The sequence below is a fragment of the Rana temporaria genome, chromosome 10 (assembly GCF_905171775.1).
Source record: "Rana temporaria chromosome 10, aRanTem1.1, whole genome shotgun sequence".
Taxonomy (NCBI): Eukaryota; Metazoa; Chordata; class Amphibia; order Anura; family Ranidae; genus Rana; species Rana temporaria.
In genome coordinates this window covers 126,044,694-126,068,260 of record NC_053498.1, presented here as the reverse complement: position 1 = coordinate 126,068,260, position 23,567 = coordinate 126,044,694, and the positions used below count along the sequence as shown (strand labels likewise).

The window sequence follows — 23,567 nt, the reverse complement described above, 5'->3', positions numbered from 1 at the left end:
TATATATATATATATATATATATATATATAGACTGAATCTGTCAGGGTATTCAAATCAAGCTACATTGTACCATTTTGGTTTATAGTGCCCTATGTTTTTCACTGTATTTATCAACATGGTACTGCTGTGTTATAGAGCCCCCTTTCCACTAACCAAAGTAAAAAAAATCAATTCCTTTTTATTGTTTTAATAAAATATGTAGAAATGTATATGCAAATGCCATGCATAATACACATGCAAGACATAATACAGTGTATTTCCCCCTTTGACATCAATGACAGCTTGAAGTCTTTTGTGTTTTTTGTGGATGAGGCTCTTTATCTTCTCAGATAGTAAAGCTACCCATTCCTCTTGGCAAAAAGCCTCCAGTTCCTGTAAATTCTTGGGCTGTCTTGCATGAACTGTACGTTTTGAGATCTCCCCAGAGTGGCTCAATGATATTGAGGTCAGGAGACTGAGATGGCCACTCCAGAACCTTCACTTTATTCTGTTGTAGCCAATGACAGATCGACTTGGCCTTGGTGTTTTGGATTATTGTCATGTTGAAATGTCCAAGTACGTCCCATGAAAATGTTCCTCCAGTATTTTTTGATAACGTACTGCATTCATCTTGCCATCAATTTTGACCAAATTTCCTGTGCTTTTTTAGCTCACACATCCCCAAAACATCAGCGATCCACTTCCGTGTTTTACAGTGTAACAGCTCAGGTGAACGGAGTGAACCACAACTGCGGTTAGCAAGGATTTCAATGCACTTGCTTATGTGAGAATTCAGTATTGGACCCCAGGTGTGACTCCACGCAAACAGGAGTTTGGGGGTTCTCTACATTATCTCTCTCTCACATAAAGAAAGGTGTTGAGCTACTAAGGTTGGACGCATTACAACATGCGACCAGAACTTAGCGTTTAAAATTATAGCATACACTTAAAGATTCCAATGCACTACTATATGCAAGTGATTATCAGTACGGGGAACACAGGTGTCACTCCACACAAACAGGAGTTTGGGGGTACTCTACATCATATCACTTAAACATATAGAAATGTATTAGGCCACTAAGGGAGTTGGTATGAAATACCATCAACCCTTAGCATAGAAAAGTTAGAGCGAACATGTACAATTTAGGGCAAGGCCCATAAACAAATGACACTTATGTCAAGCACGTAGTAAATAGGAGTTGTGAAGACAACTAATAGTTGCATATGAGAGGCAAATATAGCTCAGATAATTTGAGAGTAGATGTCCCTTTAATTTTTATTAGGTGGAATATATGCAGCAGAACTTTCTGTAAAACTACAAGTGAAACAATTGCTACTTATCCGTTTGCAAGGCTTCAGTGTAGCAACACGGGATTCCGTAGGGTAGAGTGTCAGCAAGGAAGGTCTCTGAGGTTGTCCCCGGCAATGGCAGTCTGTTGCAGTTAGCGTAGCAGCGTTAATGCGGAAGAAACAGGCTGGTCCAAGTTGCAGCATGAGGCGCGATGGCACCATTGGTTGTAGCGTGGTCGAGCTACGGCTGACATTAATAGAACGGTGTGCAGTCAGCACACGGCTCTGTTTATAGCATAGAGGCAGATGCAGTGCATAAGCACTGATTCAAAATAAACTGCCGTAAGTTGCGGCACACTTCCGCGTTCCAAGGTGAAACGCATGCGGTGCCGCGCAATGACGTCATCGCGCGGTCGCCATATGCGCTCCATGCCGGAACGCATTATCACAGTGCGGAGAGCACCTGTTACACACAGTGGGAATGGTGTACCTTTCATCATAGGCCTTGTTGACCCCTCTCCAAATAAAGCATTTATGGTTGTGGCCAAAAAGCTAAATTTTGATCTCTTCACTCCAAATGACTTTGTACCAGAAGGTTTAAGGCTTGTCTCTGTGCTGTTTGGCGTATTGTAAGTGGGATACTTTATGGCATTTGCGTAGTAATGGCTTTCTTCTGGCGACTCGACCATGCAGCCCATCTTTCTTCAAGTGCCTCCTTATTGTGCATCTTGAAACAGCCACACCACATGTTCAGAGAGTCCTGTATTTCACCTGAAGTTATTTGTGGGTTTTTCTTTGCATCCCAAACAATTTTCCTGGCAGTTGTGGCTGAAAATGTATTTGGTCTACCAGACCATTTTCTTGATTAGAGTTTGAACAGGGCTGATTGGCATTCTCAATTCCTTGGATACCTTTTTATATCCCTTTCCCGTTTTTTACCGTTCAACTACTTTTTCCCGCAGATCCTTTGACAATTATTTTGCTTTCCCCATGACTCGGAATCCAGAAACGTCAGTGCAGCATTGGATGAATGGTGCAAGGCTCTATCAGGAGTCCAGAAACACATTTACCTTTGATACACACACACTAATTACAAGCAAACAGATCACAGGTGAGGATGGTTGCCTTTAATAGCCATTCAACCCCCTTTGTGTCAACTTGTGTGCATGTTATCAGGCCAAAATCACCAAACTTTTGATCAGGGTCATTTGGGTAGTTTCTGTTGTGATTATGATTTAAAAAGAGTAAACACAGTTGATTGATAATAAATAGCTTCAGCCAAACACTAACCATGAGTGAAAGATTTTTTTTGTCTTATCATTCATATTCTCTGAAAAATGGCCAAGAAATCATAAATTCTGCCAGGGTATGTAAACTTATGAGCACAACTGTATATAAATATATCTATATCTATATCTATATCTATATATTATTAATATTTTTTATATATAAAATGTAAAAAAAATAAAAGGATAGGTAACGTAGTTAAAATATGTTTATGTACATTGAAAACTACATGAAAAATGACTGCTAAAATTAAATATAAATATACAATTATTTTATTTACTATGGGGTTGATTTATTGACATAATACACATTGTTCACTTAGCAAAGAGATTACTTTGCTAAGCGAATAAGGTTGAGCTATGCTTTACTACAGATATTAAATTGTGCAGTTATTTTTTTATTTCTTTTGCACATGTTTCCAAATTACACAACTTCACCTTATTTACTTAGCTAAATTAACTTTCGTGTTCCCAAGCAAACAGTTTCCACTCATTTATTAAAGAAACCACAATGCGTGTCCTAAGAGAGAATCCTTGGATCCTGGTAAAAAAATAATAATAAAAGATCTAGTTTGATCGGTGTGATTCCTGATCCACTGATCAAAGAAAAAGTCCCTGTTTATAGTATCAAACTTTCCTTCTTCTTGGAACTGTGGAGTTGATTTAGTAAAGGCAAATAGACTGTACACTTGGCAAGTGCAATTGCACTCTGCAAAGGAATTCGCTCCAGAGCTTAGTAAATGGGGGGTGCTCTTCTGACTTCCATCATCCAATCATGTGCAAGCAAATGTATTTCCTTTGCCTGTGATTGAGTATTCTTTGCAAAGTGAAGCTTCACTTCACTTACTAAGCTCTGGAGAAAATTCCTTCCAAAGTGCAGTCTATTTTGCTTTCGTAAATCAGCTCCTAAACATACACCTCTTTTCTTGGTAAGAAGAAAAGATATATTGATTGGCAAAATTTATTATATTTTTGAGGAAATGTACCGTATATACTCGAGTATAAGCCAAGTTTTTCAGCACTTCTTTTGTGCAAAAAATGCCCCTCTTGGCTTATACTCGTCACTTTTTTGCGCCTGATCTTTGGGGACCCGGTACCTTCCGGCCGTAGAACCCCTGGATCCAGAACTTGGCACACATTTAGCTTCCTCTACAAGTGTACAAAGTTTGTTGTCTGGGGACCTAAGGCTGGAAAGCACCGATCTTTCAAAGCCAGACACCCCTTCCATAGACTCCCATGTTAAACGTCAGTCTAGTCATGGGCATAGTGAGGCATAGGCACAGTGAGGCATGGGCACAGTGAGGCATGGACATGGACACAGTAAGGCATGCAGATGGACACCCTAGGCTTATACTCGAGTCAATACGTTTTCCCATTTTTTTTGTGGTAAAATTAGGTGCCTCTGCTCATATTCATGTCGGCTTATACTCGAGTATATACGGTAAGTAAGAATTACATGTTTGTATCCCCCAAATAAAGAGTGAGTAATTATATACAGAATTGCAAAGTGCTTAAATATCACTCAAAATTATGAAAACTACAGCACTCACCAATATTTGAACACAGAATAAAATAAAATACATGACAGATCGCAAAACCACCACTGCTGGAACATCTTCCAGGAGCATCCAATGCCCCTGAAACATGTTTTGTAGGATAAAACGTGTAGGGTAAAGCTTAGTGGTAATGTCATTACTTCCGTCCGGACGAACAACAGTAGTTTTGCAATCTAATTTTTCTTTTCTCTTGTGAGTCCATGTCTTTAATTTTAATAAAAAAAAACAAATTGGGAAATACTACACCATGAAGTTCTTTTTGCTCTTTGTTTACATATGAGGTATATTGTGCAATATGCTGTCACTACCATTTACAATGAGAGCGAGAGCCATCCATCCATCTGGGATCTGAGGATTGCTTTATAAAGTGCTGTAATACCTCCTGTGTGTTGAGGTTTGGGCTTCTGTTAAACAGCCGTGTGTGTTAGTGGTTGGAGCACTGGAGTTGGTGGCTGCAATGCATTTTTTTCACACTGGAATCTTTAATTATATTACGTAGGACTTTAAGTTATTTATTGACTTATTGCACATTATTTATATATGTTTATGTATCAATAACTATTTGGTGGATTTAAGGAAACAGCACAACACATTTTTTGTATATATCTAAATAGAAATTGCCTAGACAGGTAGGCAGATGTCTTAAAGTAAAGCAATGGCACCATAACAACTACAAATCCTCAAATCATTTAGACAGTGTTGGGAGCAACCTCCTTTTTCTTCCCAATGTAGCAGACAAATAGATACAGATTCACAGAGTGAATACTTTCTTTCCTTTACTCAGTTGAAAAGGGTACAATCAACTATCAGTCATGAATAGATGTTCCAGTGTGTTGAAATAACTTTTTGTAAAATTAAAACTGCTATCAATAGTGGAAAGTGCCCATTACTACACCAGTGTGCCAAATAACCACAAAGAAAGCTCAAAACGGCAACGTTGTTTTTGTTTCTCAAATTGTGTACAGCCAACCGTAGGCAGGGTATAGATAGCGAGACATATTGCTGAGAAGAGGAGGCAGTAAGATATTGCCTTGTCCTCAAATCAGTTCATAACACGGACAAAGGGTGCTAGCAGCATCTACAGGAAGATAGTTTTCTTTCCTTTACCCTATCATTGCTCATCTAAACAGAAGTTTTCCACCAAGCTGGAGAATCCCTCTGTGTATTAACAAGCACTTGTGATTTGTAGAAGACTTTGTTATTATGTTCTCTATGGCACCAATACAAATGACTGAATGTAGCATCTCATTTTATTATTAATATGTAATGAGGTTTTAGATTTATGGATTACATTAGGTAGGTTAATTAGCATTTTAGTTATTAGGCTCTAGTTATAAAATACAGGGAAATATGTTTAGGCTACTTAGTTTGATGACTAATGTACATTCATTTATTTTAAAGAAAACATTTAAAAGAGGTAACATTACAATATACGTATGATTTTGTTGATTCGCCACTTCCGGGCCATTACACAGTATAATGTCAGGACATAAACAAGGAAACAATACAACTTTAAAGTCTAAATAAATACTGGCTCTATAAATGTCTAGGTGCCTTTCTTCATCAAGCTATTGTGCACGTGGAAGAATTACCTTTGTAAAAAATGACATTATACCTCTCACTGATTACCCTGGGGTGTACTTTTATAGATACAATAAATTTAATAGCAATGTTTAATCCTCAGCAGATTAGAGACAATGAACTTGAAGCTTAGTATGAGAAAAAGTCTAACCATTTAACAAACTTCTTGTTATTCAGCCATTTACCAGTATTATATAAATATATATATTTATAAAATGTATAAAGTATTAAAGCCTACAGCCTACTCCACAGTAATGTAACTTAATATTAGTTATTCAAATTAATAATGCATTAACCCCCTCAGCGGTCTGGCTCGGGGTGGAATTTCAGCACCAAAAGCGGTAACCCCGAGTCAGACTCGGGATCACCTCGCAGTGTCCACAGGCAGAGTTTACTTACCTTGTCCCTGGATCCTGTGATGTTTCCCCGCTGTGTGATCGAGCTGTGTCCTCCTTGCTCGATTGACAGTGCCCGTGTGCCACCGAGCTCTGTTCCCTACGATGTTACGACGCACGGGGGCGGAGATCGGCACCAAATTCAAAAAAGTAAATACACACAATACATACAGTATACTGTAATCTTATAGATTACAGTACTGTATGTAAAAAATACAGCCCCCTTTGTCCCTAGTGGTCTGCCCAGTGTCCTACATGCACTTTTATATAATAAAAACTGTTCTTTCTGCCTGGAAACTGGAGATTGTCCATAGCAACCAAAGAGTTTTAGACCAGCTAAAAAACAGCGATAATAAATTAGAATCACTTGCATAATTGAGTGATAGTGATTTGTGGGGAAATTCGTCATCAAACACTGAAAGTAATATTTTTTATTATTATTATATTATTTGTTATAATTATTCATATTTATTTATTATATTATAATTTATGATTTTGTGTTTCAAATTTTATTATACTCGGGATGTCTACTAGACTCTTGTTGGGACAAATTTAAAAGAGTTATTCCTAAGAATTGCAGGCCTACAATATAAAATGCCAAATTTCCATAAAAAATAATGGTACCGCTTTCAGTACCTAAAATCTGAAAGAATCATACCGCCAGGGAGGTTAAGCATGCTAACAGTGGCAATTTTTTTTTTATTTGCCTAGAAGAAAAAATACATGTAGGGTATTTATTAAAATTGTCTACTTCTTAAAAGCCTTAAAAAAATATGAAAATCATTTTGGTAAGCAGAGCAGTTATATTGTTATTGCTCTGCACAGCAACAAATACCAAAACTACAAAAGCAGGTCTAGTCACCGGACTTCAGATGATCCAATAGACGGGATGCAACAGGCATGATTAGTTATGATGTTTTTTTCCTCTTTTATAAGTTTGAACGGCTAAATATTGTAATCAGAGGGGTGTGCAGTATACATCAGCCATATCATAACTGCTGTGTGTGATAGCTCTTATGGAAATGCTTCTTATCTGAGGGATGCTTATCCTCCCTATAACTTTGTAACGTCTTTTGTTTTATTAAACACAAATTAAATATAAAATCGATCCTTGAGTCCAACTGGGCATTCATAAAAAAAAAAAATTCAAATACTTCTAGCATATTTACTGGAAATCTGTCTTTATTTTAACTTCTCAGATATCAGACCAATAGTCGGAAGTTACACAGTTTTAATAAATAGGACTTTTGCATTGCGAAGTGCTGTCATGTTTCAGGCATTGGGGGATGAAGGAGCTGAATTTTAGTTGGCTTACAGGACGAGGAACACAGGTGGAGGACCTCACTAATATGATGATACACATTATACTCATTTATAAAACAATGAGCTTTGTGGAGGTGACACAGGAAGGTGTAGCACTATATGCTGTAAATCAGGGGTAGGCAACCTCGACACTCCAGCTGTTTTGAAATGACAAATCCCATCATGCCTCTTCGAGTCTTACCTGTGATTGTCAGGGTCTTGCAATGTCTCATGGGACTTGTCGTTTCACCACAGCTGAAGGGCCGAGGTTGCCTACCCCTGCTGTAAATGATGAAGTTACCCTCCTATATAGTGTGGTAGGAGAATATGAAACACAAGCAAGGCTAAACAGAATTAAAAATATTTTGGTAGGTTAACCAGTCTGGATATTTGTATATCAACAGTGCACATAAGTGATAGGTTGGTGTTCCACTTTAATGTAAGACTAAGACCCCTTTCACACTGAGGGCATATTGCAGGCACTATAGCGTTAAAAAGAGCGCCTGCAATCCACCCTCAAACAGCTGCTCCAGTGTGAAAGCCCGAGGGCTTTCACACTGGAGAATTGCACTAGCAGGACGGTAAAAAAAAGTCCCCCTAGCCGCATCTTTGGAGCGGTGAAGGAGTGGTGTGTTTACCGCTCCTGCCCATTGAAATCAATGGGACAGCAAAGTTTCAGCAGCGCATTGCGGGCAGTTTTAACCCTTTCTTGCCCACTAGCGGGGGTTAAAAGCGCCCCACTAGCAGCCGAAATGCGCCGCAAATCCACCCATAGCATCGGCTGTAAAAATAGCGGCGTTTTACCTCCGACGCTATGGGCGGCTCAGTGTGAAAAGGGTCTTATTAGAAGATGAATCGTGACTTCCCTGGTGCATAGTGAAATGAGTGTATTTTGTTCATGTAGATTTGCACATAATGTAAAATGAAGAGGATGAAATCCTATCTACTCATATACTGACCATCTTCCCCCCATAAGATAAGGATGTATTTCATAATTCCATTTCATTATACGTATATAGATGTGCTGACACACACACACACACCTGCTTCTCTATCTCTAGCACTGCCACAGTCACACTTAAATCCTCAATTAGCATTTCTTTGTGTGTCCGACCGGACATCATTATACGTGCCTGTCAACCAGACTGACAACTCACAGTATATTATAGGGGGGTGTTCACTTGTTAGCACCTTATTCTGGATATACAATTAGAATTGTGCCTGTGACTTGATTTGCTGACATTTGGATGAGATCCGGTTTCACTACACCAGAATGTACGGAGCAGAAGGCGCTAAATATACAATATGTTGGTGCGTGCATTATAGAAATGTGAACTTAATTTTCCTGAAATTTCAGGTCATCAGAAGATCTGTGTTCAGCAATATGATTGTTAAGTTGTGTATGTCTTTGGAATAGGCTACCTCCTATGTCTGTTCATTAACCTGGATGTAAGTCTACTATTGGCAGTTCAAAAAATGAATTGTTTTATAGCATATAAACCTCATATGCAAGATCTGCCCACTGGGGATTAGTAGTGAGAACAGCCAGTGACTGAGGTGGCAACAACACTGTATTTGTATAAATGGTTCCCAGTTATAGTGTGGGTTGGTTTTCTGTTACTTTAAAACACAGACAGCTTCTCTGTGACACTGGAAAGAAAATGTAATTCATATCTAATTCAAAGATTTATAGAACATTTCTTTTAACTATAAAAACCATCAAGGAATTATTAGCTATAAGGGTAGAAATGTTGAATATATGGGATTTATATACTAGAGCGGTAGAGAATGTTTTATAAAAAAAAAAAAAAATCGCAATAACCTGGTTTGCGCAAAAGTTATATTGCCTACAAAATAGGGGACATAATGATTTTTTTTGTATTTATTTTTTACTAGGAATGGCAGAGATCTGCATTTTTTTTCGGGACTGCGACATTATATCGGACACTTTTGACACATTTTTGGGACCATTCATATTTATACAGTGAACAGTGCTATAAATATGCATTGATTACTGTATAAATGTGACTGGCGGGGAAGGGGTTAAATGTGTAGCCTATTGAGTGTTCTAACTGTAGGGAGAAGGGGGGGGGGTAACCGATCTGTGTCCCTATGTACAAGGGACACAGATTGGTCTCCTCTCTCCCTGACAGGACGGGGAGCTCTGTGTTTACACACAGAGCTCCACGTCTCTGCTCAGTTACTGGTTACTCAGTTACTGGGCAATCGCGGGTGGCCATCGCGGCCGCCGGGCACGCGCATTGTGTTCCCAGTGACGCGACGAGTGCGCATTAAGTGATACCCTTTGTTGGCTAACAAGCTAAATAAATATATGTAAGCTTTTGGAATGCCTTAGATCCCTTATTTAGGTTTAATACAGTTTATCATATATAAATTGTATAAAAAGTATAAATACATTTAAAACCTCCACCAGGACAAATTGTAATGGTATATAAATCACAAGATTTTGCTGAAGACTAAGGCCGCGTACACACGACCGAGGAACTCGACGGGCAAAACACATCGTTTTGTACGTCGAGTTCCTTGTGAAGCCGCCGAGGACCTCGGCGAGCTGAAATTTCCCATTGAACAACGAGGAAATAGAGAACATGTTCTCTATTTCCTCGCCGAGGTCCTCGTCGGCTTCCTCGGCCGAAAGTGTACACACGGCCGGGTTTCTCGGCAGAATTCAGCTCCGACCGAGTTTCTGGCTGAATTCTGCCGAGAAACTCGGTCATGTGTACGGGGCCTAAGAAATGCATGCTGACAGTTAGACAGAGTTCTTTATTTCCAAAGATAGGAGGATTTCTCATTTGCCCAGGAACTTCTAGGTACCTCAACCACTCAATCATGTGAAACTCAATTTAACATTTCCGAACTTCCTCACACATAATTGGATGTTTGAAGTAAACACTGATCGCCTAGTAAAAGTTACATGACTCTTTAAGTTAAAAAGTTTTAATCAGTTCTTTGGTTTACTGCCTCTGGGTCATGTAATTCCCCCCCCCCCCCCTCCATTCATTATTTAGCAAAATAAATGGTACTGTTAGAAATGGTGGGCAATCAGGGCTCATGCATATGGGTGTAGAGGGCCATACAGTGTAAATATCAGCTGTATTTCTGTGCCCGGGAGTCACAGCTGTTGCGTACAACCATCTATGTAAATCAATGACAGGATGAAGCTGTATGGTAAATCCAGATCCAAGCGTATGCATGCATACAGGTACGGATGTACACCTCTGAACACAGGGGAAAATCTAGAAGCGTAAAAACGAATCTTATAACATCAGGTTTTGTCTATCATTCTAGAACCTGGTGTTTTAGCCATTCTTGGACTTTATTATAATAAATAAAACGGAAGAGGTCTGAAATATGACATGTGGCTGAACATACATACATACATAGGAACAATTTTTAAAACCTGATTGTTTGTAAGATGGCATATTACTGGTTGCAAAAGGCCAGATCCACAGAGCAAGTACGCCGGCGTATCTACTGATACGCCAGGCGTACTTTCAAATTTCCCGCGTCGTATCTTTAGTTTGAATCCTCAAACCAAGATACGACGGCATTTGGGTAAGATCCGACAGGTGAACGCCTTCGGATCTTAGATGCAATACTTCGGTGCCTGCTGGGTGGAGTTTGCGTTGTTTTCCGCGTCGGGTATGCAAATTAGCGATTAACAACGATCCACGAACGTACGCGCGGCCGTCGCATTTTCTAACGTTGTCTGTAGTCGGCTTTTTCCGGCGTATAGTTAAAGCTGGTATTTTGCGGCGTATAGATAGACTTGCCATGTTAAGTATGGCCGTCGTTCCCGCGTCGAAATTTGAAATTTTTTTTGCGCAAGTCGTCCGTGAATAGGGATGGACGTAACTCACGTCTAAGTTAAAAAATTGACGTCCTAACGACGTCATTTAGCGCAATGCACGGCGGGAAATTTCGGGACGACGCATGCGCAGTTCATTCGGCGCGGGGACGCGCTTAATTTAAATAAATCACGCCCCCTAATCGCTGATTTGAATTCCGCCGCCAGAAATACACTACGCCGCAGTAACTTACGGCGCAAAATCGTTGAGGATTCGAAATTCCGCCAGGTAAGGTACGGCGGCGTAGCGTATCTCTGATACGCGGTGCAACTGCAATTCTACGTGGATCTGGCCCAAAAGCTGCTAGGCTGGTAGTCTGCTTAATTGTGACAAAAAATAAATGTGCATTTTCAAGCAGTAATAATGCAAATGTGTACACATCAATTCAGCACAATTAAACTGTTTTCTTTCTTAAGTCCTTTAAAAACAAGAAACTAAAAACTGTTTATTATGGTGAATGCGGCAAGTTGGTGTCCTTGAGTATTATTATAAGGACATGTCAGTTCTCTAGCAGAGCCTGGCGCCCCTTTAGTAACTAGCAGTATATTTTCTGTCTCTGTGTTTTTATGTTCGACTTGTATATCTGAGATATTAGCTCTGTATAGTTGAGAAATTATTCAGTTTTTCCTCTGCAATGTGTCTTCATTTTTTTTATTGAATTGTGCCAATTTTATGGTGTTTGTGTAAGAAGTTATTATATCTATTCTATCATCAGATTCTAGTTGCCTCTATGCTTTAGATTTGGTGATGTCAAAGTTCCTCATTTTGTATTAGGCTTGGTTCACATAGTGATATGTACCTCGCTGTATTTTAAACTTGCATGATTTCCTCGACCCTACTGGCTAATAGAAGTGTAAAGCCCGGTACACACGATCAGAATATCGTACAAAAAACACTGCTTTTGACGCGGTGATCATGCGATAATCAGATCGTTGGTACACAGCTTTCACCCAAAGTTTTCCGAAGAGACAAAAACAAACATTTACATCTCGTACGGTACCAGATTGTAAGATTTTTGTTTAATCAGCAGAGTTTTTTTTCGTTCTAAAATAGAATACAAATACACTACAACACATTACATCACTTCTGAATTTTTTTTCTGTCATACGAGAATTTTCGTAATTTAGTAACCTATTTGTTTTCGATATGGAGACGATCATTTTGTCTGATAATCTCATTGTGTGTACTAGGCTTAAGTAATCACATTAGTTGCTTGACCTAGTGATATATGACTGATAAGGGCTGTTTTTTCCTTTTTTTTCCTGTTACATTCTACCTTGGCTGAACACGCACACGCTGATTCCACTACTGATCTAAGATACTATTGGGGAGATTAATACTGGACCTTATAGGCACTGAGATACACAAAGTTAAAATTTCAATATTTTTTATTACAAATTTAATTTAGAAGAACAAAAACCAGACATACTTTCTATTTTTTAAATTCAAATAGGTAATAAAGGTATTAAAATGTTTACTTTGTGTATCTCAGTGCCTATAAAGACCAGTATTAATCTCCCCAATAGTATTTCAGATCAATAGGACATGACACATACGTACTATTTTGATATCCACAGTGCCACTCTGTGGTTATGCCTTAAATTTTCATTTTCAATCCACTATTGATCTAACCAATCTGAGCATCTTTATCAATAATTGAACTAAGGCTTGCCATGCATTATACAATTTTATTGTACAATTTTCCTTTAAATTTAATTTAAACCATGTAATATGAGGTCAAACTTAAACACTTTCAATTTGTATGCAATCAGGGAGGCCTTAGATTGGGCATATAGTTGATTTACTGAAAGTAAGCAGGCTGTTCACTTTGCAAGTGCAGTTGCACTCTGCAAGGAGATTTGCTCCAAAGATTAGTAAATATGAAGCTCTGCTGACTTCCATTATCCAATCATGTGCAAGTAAAAATGCATTTCTTTTTTCCTTGCGTGTGATTGGATATTTTTTGCAAAGTGAAGCTTTAACATATTTACTAAGCTGTGGGGATAATTCCCTTGCAGAGTGCAACTACACTTTCAAAGTAAACAGTCTATTTCCCCTTAGTATATCAACCCCTTAGGCTTGGCTCAAACTGGGGTGACCTGTCAGGCAACTTAGCCACCTGACAAGTCGCGCTCCATTCAGTGCAATGGAATCGTTCTAATTAGAGCGATTCAAGTCATTCCAACTTAGAAAAAGGTCCCTGTACTACTTGGGGGTGACTTCGGGGCAGCTTGCATTGACTTCTATTAAAGAAGTAATTTGCAAGCCACGCTGAAGTTGCGCTGTGCGGCTTCAGAGTCGGGTGACTTTGAAGCCGCCTCAATGTGAACCGAGACTGAAGCCCTGTACACACGATCGGATCCGACGAAGCTGACTTTCATCAGTCTTGCCTACACACCATCAGTCAAAAATCCGATCGTGCCAAAACGCGGTGACGTTCAACACTACGACGAGCTGAAAAAAATGAAGTTCAATACTTCCGAGCATGTGTCGACTTGATTCTGAGCATGTATGGATTTTTGTCCGATGGAGTTCCACACAGACGATTGGATTTTTCTATTGTTTTTTTATCCATAGGAACATTTTAAAACATGTTCTATTTTTTTTTCACTGATGGGAAGAAAAAAACGATGGGGCCCACACACGATCGGTTTGTCCGATGAAAACAGTCCATCGGTCTGTTTTCATCGGACAAACCAATCGTGTGTACACAGCTTTACAGTATAATAGGAAATATCAATCAAATGATCTTTAATCCACTGGTTAAACTCTCTGCTGACTACTTTGTACAAATGAACCAATCCAAACAATAGTTCCCGACCAACGGCAGTCAGATGGTCTGTGTCTGTCGTACTGTAGGCCCCGTACACACGGCCGAGGAACTCGACGTGCCAAACACATCGAGTTCCTCGGCCAGTTCAGCCCTGAAGCCGCCGAGGAGCTCGGCGGGACGAGAGCTCCCATAGAACAACGAGGAAATAGAGAACATGTTCTCTATTTCCTCGCCGAGGTCCTCGTCGGCTTCCTCGGCCGAAAGTGTACACACGGCCGGGTTTCTCGGCAGAATTCAGCCAGAAACTCGGTCGGAAGCTGAATTCTGCCGAGGAAACTGGTCGTGTGTACGAGGCCTATATGTGATAGTGTAGGAGGAAACACTAATTTTACAAAAATGGTATGCGTTTTCCTAAAACAGTTATAATGTACCTAGCCTTGTTGATTGTTGACCCAAAGGATGTCTGATTGTTTAGATGCTGAAAAAAACTGTCTGATGTGTCTGTGCCCTGAGCTTGGAGTGATAAGGAATTCTGCAGTATTGAAGGAAGAATTTTCCAACATGACTGAAAATGTCTTTGTGTAAATACTGATCACCCTTCTATATGTAGTTAAGTGGTCCAGAATTTAAAAATACTGTGTTAAAGCACCAACATACGCATAAGGATATAGAAAATACAGAGTAGTGGGGATGGGACTTTATAGGTGCAATTAGTATAAGGGCATACCAAATTGAATAAAATCACAATTTATTAAAGTTACAAGGGTACATAAAAACAATATTATACAATACATGAACAGCTTTATGGACAGACTCCTATTTCTGTGTGATTGGCGATAACTGGATTTTACTTTCCATCGATGAGGTATAATTCTATTTAGGGAACTCTTGCTAATGGATAAGATGCATTCATGTATTAAATGTATTGTATACTTTATGTACAGTGTTGATATAACATTACATGTATTGTTTGTAAATGGCTTTCTGTTCATTCATATAGTAGCCACAAAACCACGTTTGTCTCCGAGGAAGCCATAAGGCGGAACATGTAGGATTACGATGTGGGAACAACTATAGGAGCTACAATAACACGTCTTGAATGACCATAAAGCTGTTCATGTATTGTATAATATTGTACCCTTGTAACTTTAATAAATTGTGATTTTATTCAATTTGGTATGTCCTTGTACTAATTGCACCTATAAAGTCCCATCCCCCCTACTCTGTATTTTCTGATCACCCTTCATTAACAATGCTAACAGGCAACTGTCTTTTTAAAGTGTGTGGGGATAAATGTGGATGTTGGTAGCTTGAGGACAATAACTAAAGCAGTTGGCAGATCTTTTATTGTGATTGATGATAAGTTTGCTTGTGTATGGATGGCCTCATAATGGAGTTATATTTTCCACTTATCAATGTCAACTTGTGTTGATTTTGGACACCCAATTATGTGCAAATACATTTTAAGTTAAAGCAGCCACTTTTGGGATTGTCATATTTTCGGCACTTGTAGCTGTTGTTAGGGGTGGAGGATTTGTATAACCAGCGAAGTGCACTTTTGTGGCACAGACTAATTTGCAGCCCATTGATGCAGTTATAGAAATAGAAGCCTGTGTTGTTTTCAGCCCCATACAATTTAAAAACAGACTTTATACCGTCTTCTTTGTCCTCCCAAGGGATAGTGCACCAAATCTTCTAATAAAGATCTAAAATCAGAGTTCACTGCTCACAAGATAGTGGAATTGAAATCAAATTTTTTTTTAGGACATGTTGTATGGAACACATCTCTGTACGGTCTGCAGTTCATTACAAGAACAAAACAGTGCCAGCCAGCAGCTGCCACTGACAGAAGGATCTCATATTTGTTAGCGCGTTATGGACCTCATCCATGCTAGTATATGAAGCATGCTACTTTTAGTAAACTTCACATTAAATATTGATGTTAGAAAATGTTATCATTTACAGTATTTTAAATTTTTTGGAAAGGCTATCTACAAGAGATTAAAAATCTTCATAATGTGCAACAAAACCCAGAAACGATACTTCACTTTTATCCTCACTGGCTTAAGGTTTAAAGGTTAGAATTAGGTTTAATTGGGAAACGTACAATGGTCATTCCTGAAATATGGATCTGCTTGATTCATATTTTATGAATATTACAATTATGACCTTTGTTCTTTAATATAAATACATATATTGTGCTTTATTATCATTGCAGGGATCTTATGCACACAATTTACTGTATTTTAAAGAAGTTTATTACTATTCTAATATTATTCACTAACAAATTGATAAATTTTGAATTTATTCTGTTTCTGTCATATGGCAATCGGTTTTATTCCAGACTGAACACAGTTTTTGTAATCTATATGATGACTGTCTGCATAATATGAAGGATTTAAGGGCAAATGAGTAATTAAAAGAGCTGACATTACATAGAAGCAGACACGTGTTCTAATTCCACTGAATTCACTGGTGACTATTACGTTTGTGTAACGTTTGTATGCTTATAGTTAAGAATTACTGCTTCTTCACAATATTTATTAATGTGTCTTAACTTTTCCAAAGTTCTCAGTGTCGTTTTATTTATTTGTTTTAAATGTAGATTGCCAACAAATACATCAGAAGAAGCCATTTCGAATATGAATATATGATAATGCGTAGAGAAGCTGTAATAAAAATTATTTTCCAAATTTGGGTTTTTGCATACTTATTTTGTAGAAATATAAATAGACAGTTGAATTTAGGATGTGAGAAGTGTAAAATGTCACGTTCTAATAATTTAGGGAGTGATACCCGATTTGTATTTATCAAAGTTATGATTATCGGGAATGAAGAGTATTGCACTCGCATATTCTTACAAGAGGATTCTAGGTGGATTCGGGTGTGTTGGGATCTTTGCAGATTTTATTGGTAAGAAAGGTATCAGTTATGTTAATAAATCAATTTTTCCACTGTGGGGATTAGTTGTAATTATTTAACAAAGCTCTTTGCATGAAATGGGAAAGAAATGGCATGAAGAATATAGTAATAAAGTGCAGAATATTACCCTCAACAGACTGCATATGTTAGTTTTGTTGTTTCCAGTAAGAATCAAATTATTTCAATTTATTTAAATAGAATTAAATTTGTAAAAATGCATGATATCAATTTATATAAAACTCTATTTTATCTTATAAATTTGAGAAATACTATATAAACATCAGTTAGGGATATTTTACTTTGATATTAGTTCTGTGTTTTTAAAAAATAAAAATAAATTATATATAGAAGAGTCTGCATGATTAGTTTCTACTTCTTTTTGGCAACAAATACATATTAATGTTTATATAGCTCATTATGTTCCAATGCAAATATATTTCCGTTTGTATACACTGCAGCTAGATATTTTGCTTCATTACTTAAAGCAAATTATGTGATGCCATTGTTGTGCCTTATGTTGCAGAAAGCAGTCCATTTGCTTCAGAATATTATTTACAATAGTGGCAACTAGAGTTAAATTCTTAACTGTAAAAGTAATCTGGAGTCAAAAAGTCAGCAAAAAATTGTATTTGTCTAGTTAGTGAAATTCTATATTTGCAATATTTTTATTATGTAAATATTTACTTTAAGTCATCTTTCAATAACTAATCAAAATTGTTAACACTGTCATTGATATCAGGAAGGGGCAATGCTCCAGTGATGACATTTGTATATGTTGTGTCAAGTTAAGAGATCCCATGGAAGATAACACATGAACACATTCGTATCTAGTTTCGTTGTTCAATTCTCAGATTAGAATGAATTCTCTAGATTTGGCTATTTTGGCATATTGGTGAGGATTTTATAACAAAGTCATGTTTGAAAAAAATCGACACTTTAATTATCATAAAACAAAAAAAATAATTGTCTTATCTGATGTTAAACCTTTTCACATTGGCGAGATAAGATGTTTATACTGTACAGTTTACAAGCTTTTCAATTTTAGTTTTGATGCTTTTATCTTATATAGCGTTGATTTGTTTTTCCTAATATCTCTTCACTAATGTTTTATGTCAAAGGAAACAATCAAAGTTCTGAATGATTCCCTAAAACAGTTCTTATCTGTCAGCCATTAAAGTATTTCTTTCTGCTGCCATAATGTTGGTGTAACCCTGTAGCAGATCTCTGTCAGCTGGACATATAATGACAATAAAACTGTCCAGTATTGTGAACTTCTAGTCCATGCCAACCATTCATTGCTTTGACAGGCTGCATTGTGAAAATACACAAATGTTTCCGCACACAAAAGCCCAATTGTGCACTGATGGTTTTTACTGTCCAAAAGTCTCTTTTCATTCAACAAGTCTTATAAAATGCTCAGCCCATAAATATGTTTCAGCAGCTCTCCACCAGTCTACATCCTTCGCCTGACCTCTCCCAGCATTCTGTGCAAGCAAATAGAGTGTTAGCTCTAGGGAAGAAATGATCAGATTCTGTGAATGAATATCTATAAAATAAAAGGGTCTTTGGCTGCCAAATTAAAATGTATATGGTCATCATGTGAATGGATCCTATATATCATACATACACTTCTGTGGGAGGGAGGGGGGCATTCTGTCTGCATTATTTGGTTTGCCTCACTTTTTTATATCTCGCCTGTAAAACTGTCATATGTGTCTCATACACAACTTTGGGTGACCTTTCCTTCTCTCCTGACTATATAAACCTTTCATTCAGTTCTATGTCGTTCTTTTAAAACGTACTTTGTATAAAATTTGGTATCATAGCTGAATTAATTTAATTGTACCTCGCTTTGTAAAAAAAAGTTTCAGTTTATAAAAATTCTAGATGACATGTAATGTCATAAAATTATTAGACTTGCTAAATAATAAAAAAAAATCTATAAACCAAAATGATTTTTTTCCCTAGCCTGCATCCATCGATAAATTATGTGTGGGAGGTGTAATTGTTTTTTCAACACTTGACAAGGTTTTCACCCACAAAATGGATCTCTCTGGCCTGTTTTCTTATTGGATAAATTATGGTGCAAATGAGCTTAATTTAAAGTTGTTCCAAAAATAAGGAGAATAAAAGTGAATTTCCACTGTTAATAACTAGACCTTTATGAATACATGAAGATAATGAAAATCCCTCTCGGCTTTGTTCGCTTATTATTGGTCTTGTTTTCCGTGTTGTGCTATGCAACTTAGTCTTTTTTCTCTCTCAATCATTCATTTACTTTATGGATTTTTAATATTATTTTATTTATTTCAGGTAATTATATAGCGCCGCCATTTTACGCAGCGTTTTACCGATACATTGTACTTCACATAAATCCCTACCCTCAAGAAGCATACACTCTAAGGTCCCTGACTCACATTCATGCATATACTAAATAGATCAGAGACTTTTGCAAAGAAACAATAACAGCGAAAAAAGAAAAAACAGTCCATTTTTTTCTTTTTTTTTTACTAAATTACCAGATCTGCACCTTAGACAGAACCCACCAGTGTAATTATATTTGGGGTTTGAGTCTAGACTGAAACCAACAGTAAGATTACAATTCAATTGTAGTGTTGGACTTTTGACATTTAACATTTGTACAGGTAGAGTGTATATATAGTCAGAATGCACACTTTTACGTCACATTTATCTTATGATCCAGAAAACAAAAATTACATCTTACAAACATAAGTGACATACAGGCATTGCAGTCACCAGTAAGAAATAAGAGACTCAACTATATATTCAACTATAATCTATAATATATACGTACAAGAACATGACAATTGTTTATCCAGAAGACTTATATATATATATATATATATATATATATATATATATATATATTATTTTTAAAGTCATTGATTATTTTCTGTATACAAAACCCACACAAAACCCACACAAACAATATATATATACATAATCTATATCTCAGAGATTGTATAAGTACTTCACATGAGTTCAAGGGGTACTTTTGCTTCTTAAAATTGATTACAATTAAACTGTATCAGAAAACAATTAAGCATAATTAAAATGTAAATTAATGTCAGTTAGTTAAAGGCATAAGAGTTTGTTGTTGGGGTAGACACACTTGTCAGCGATAAAACGAAACCACGATAAGAGAACACTGCATGTAATAATTGTGGAACTGTCAAATATGGCCTATATTATCCAGTCAAGTTTTATCCTTTGTCGTCGTCCCACTTATATGGTTGCTGGGGTCAGTAGTCCTGCTACAGTTTTCATGAATGGTTCCTCCATTCTGTGTGCATTGATTAGAGTATATGAAGGTATTAAATATTTGTGCAGTACTTTACCATATTGTTATATTGACGTGCTGGTAAATTTTTAGCAAACAAAATCAAAGAACACCTTACAAGGCCAGAAAATAATATGATCTTATAAACCTCCAGATGATGTGCACTGTATATAATATACACAAGTAGGGAAGTCAGCTGCTGTAGAGCAGGGACATCAGGGACTGACACTTCAAAGTGTTATAGTGCTACCATTAAATGTGATCCAAGGCAGGGACCCCTCCAGGCAGGTAAAACTACTGTACACCAAGGTCTCAGCATAATGTCATCCAAGCAGATAATAATAAATATGTGTGCTGTTCCAAATTTCAGTTATCACCCTAATACAAATATTAATACAAAGTTGATTTCCGAAAGTCAAATTTACTGTGCACTTTTGAAAGTGCATTTGCTCCAGAGCTTGAAGAGAGTAAACGAGGGAGAGCTCTGCTGGCTTCCATCATCCAATCATGTGCAATGCGTTTTTTTTTTATTTACACTGCATGTAATTGGTTGTTCTTTGTAAAATGAAGCTTTACCTCATTTACTAAGCTCTGCAGCAACTGCAAAGTGCACAGTCTTGTTGCCTTTAGTAAATCAACCCCAAAGTGTATGTGATTTCTTGAGTCATTTTTACAATGGTTTCCTCTCAGCTGAGAGAGGGGGGGGGGTGTAACTTAGAAATTACTTAGAAAGTAAAGTGACTTAGAAATTCCCATTGATATGTTATGACTCTGTCCCCGTCGACACCAGGAGTCTGCAACCCTTTCCACATTAGGTGTCAATTTACAAGCATGGGACCGACATGCCGGTGAACAATAGTGTAGCCGTAGTTTTTATTTTTAAATATTTGCACTCACAGTTGTACTGTTAATAGCAAGTCATAGTCATTAACTATTCTCTGCCAACAGGCCATGACGGATGCTGCTGGTTACATTGAAATGTCTAAAGTGAAGAAGTTTTGAGCTCAATCTGGTGTATTTTTTAACTCCTCAATCTCCATCCACTTCGAGGTAAACACAGATTTGTTTTCCAGACTGATCAAGAAAAATAAAACGCTAAGTCGCGTCACTCAAAGCCTGTAATGTGTAAAAGCTGTTGGGCATGCAGCTGCCCAGCAAGGAGCATGCGCATGCAGAATATTAATGTTATTTTTTTTTTCATTTAACAATTTTTTTTAATATAATTACTACAATAAACTTTAATGTCACTACAGACTAGATAATACTTTACTACAGTTATGTTTTAATAGTAAATCTCAAACAATTTTGGTGACATGTGACTATCAGTCTTCGGGTACTACTGAAATGGGCTTTGTGTGCCCACTGTGGTAATTCACATGCCTTAGGTTGCTGACACCTGTATTACACAATATAGCAGATTAGTAAACATCAGCCAAAATTATGATATTGTTTATAGCAGGATGTGTACCAGTGTGCAGCAGCAGATCAAATAAATCATATTGGTCCAATATTGTCTCTAGAAGGTGTGTGTTCATAGCGCAGAGTCTGCTTGTCTCTGTATACAGTTGTCATACACTGTTGTCACCTTTTATCCCCCTCCAAAAAATGCACCTCTATGTGTAAAGTACCAACATAAGAAGTAAGCAGATAGGTGGAAACATCCAGACAGGCAGAAAAAGATTTCAGTGTCTGCAGTTGATAGCTGTCCCCAGGCACTGTTTCTCTAACACTATGGGCACAGAGTAAGTTGGACTGGGCAGAGTGTGGTATGTGTATATAGTTCAGCAGGCACTCACCGGGGCACGAATGCAGGGGTTTGGGTCGGACCAGCAGGGAAGGACACACAGAATACAGTGAAAGCTTCTCAAAGTAATCGCACGTCTCCTTGGATAGAATCTCATCGATCATAAAAGATTTGTATCGCCGCCTGGCAGCCTTGATTTGTCCTGGGGAGGAGAGCCGCAGCTCGGCCTGGCAGTGCATGCTGGGGGGTTCCGGGTGACTCTGTGCTGTCCTCTCCACTCCCCTCTATATAAACTTCATAGCAATTCCCTTTTTAGGAGTCTCCAGCTGTCAATCAGAGTGCTGTGTGATTTCTCCCGGATCACATTGTGTGAATGTAGGGAGGGGGCTGTCTCATTACCTCTGTGCCTGCCTCCTACACACCTCTGTCTGCACTCTCTTCCCTCTTGCTGGATCTCTGGCAGTCTGTCTCTCTCCTCACTCTCTGCACCTATCACATTCTGTCTCTCTACTCACTCCTGACTCTCTGCAGCTTTGACAGGCTGTCTCTTTTTGACTCTCTGCAGTTCTGACCGATTGTCTCTTTCCTTACTCTCTGCAGCTTTGACAGGCTGTCTCTTTCCTGACTCTCTGCAGCTTTGACAGGTTGTGTCTTTTCTGACTCTGCATCTCTGGCAAGCTATCTTTTTTCATGACTCTGCAGCTCTGACAGGCTGTCTCTTTCTGACTCTGCAGCTCTGACAGGCTGTCTCTTTCCTGACTCTCTGCAGCTTTGACAGGTTGTGTCTTTTCTGACTCTCTGCAGCTTTGACAGGCTGTCTCTTTCCTGACTCTGCATCTCTGGCAAGCTATCTTTTTTCGTGACTCTGCAGCTCTGACAGGCTGTCTCTTTCTGACTCTGCAGCTCTGACGGACTGTCTCTTTCTGACTCTCTGCAGCTCTGACAGGCTGCCTCTTTCCTGACTCTGCATCTCTGGCAAGCTATCTTTTTTCGTGACTCTGCAGCTCTGACAGGCTGTCTCTTTCTGACTCTCTGCATTTCTGATGGGCTGCCTCTTTCCTGACTCTGCATCTCTGGCAAGCTATCTTTTTTCTTGACTCTGCATCTCTGACAGGCTGTCTCTTTCTGACTTTCTGCAGCTCTGATAGGCTGTCTCTTTCTGACTCTCTGCAGCTCTGACAGGCTGTCTCTTTCTGACTCTCTGCAGCTCTGATGGGCTGTCTCTTTCTGACTCTCTGCAGCTCTGATGGGCTGTCTCTTTCTGACTCCGCAGCTCTGATGGGCTGTCTCTTTCTGACTCTCTGCAGCTCTGATGGGCTGTCTCTTTCTGCCTCTCTGCAGCTCTGACGGGCTGTCCCTTTCTGACTCAATGCAGTTCTGACAGGCTGTCTCTTTCTGACTCTCTGCAGCTCTGATAGGCTGTCTATTTCTGACTCTGCAGTTTTAACAGGCTGTCCTTTTTCCTGACTCTCTGCAACTCTCACAGTCTCTCTGTCCTCTTTGTATCTCTCACAGTCTGTCTCTATTTTGCCTATGTGCATGCCTCAAATCTTCTGACTCTCTGCATC

At 38.3% G+C, this 23,567-nt stretch overlaps 1 protein-coding gene across 1 annotated transcript in view; it reads right to left on the bottom strand.

Annotated features, from left to right (window-relative positions):
- The window catches only part of BARX2 (BARX homeobox 2), a 50,628-nt gene extending 28,216 nt beyond the window's left edge, over positions 1 to 22,412 (bottom strand). Inside the window, exon 1 of the mRNA XM_040326223.1 lies at positions 22,052 to 22,412. Within this exon, the coding sequence (XP_040182157.1) occupies positions 22,052 to 22,238 (187 nt within the window). The 5' untranslated portion in view covers positions 22,239 to 22,412. The remainder of the gene's footprint in view (positions 1 to 22,051) is intronic.
- Between the last annotated feature and the right edge of the window lie 1,155 nt (positions 22,413 to 23,567).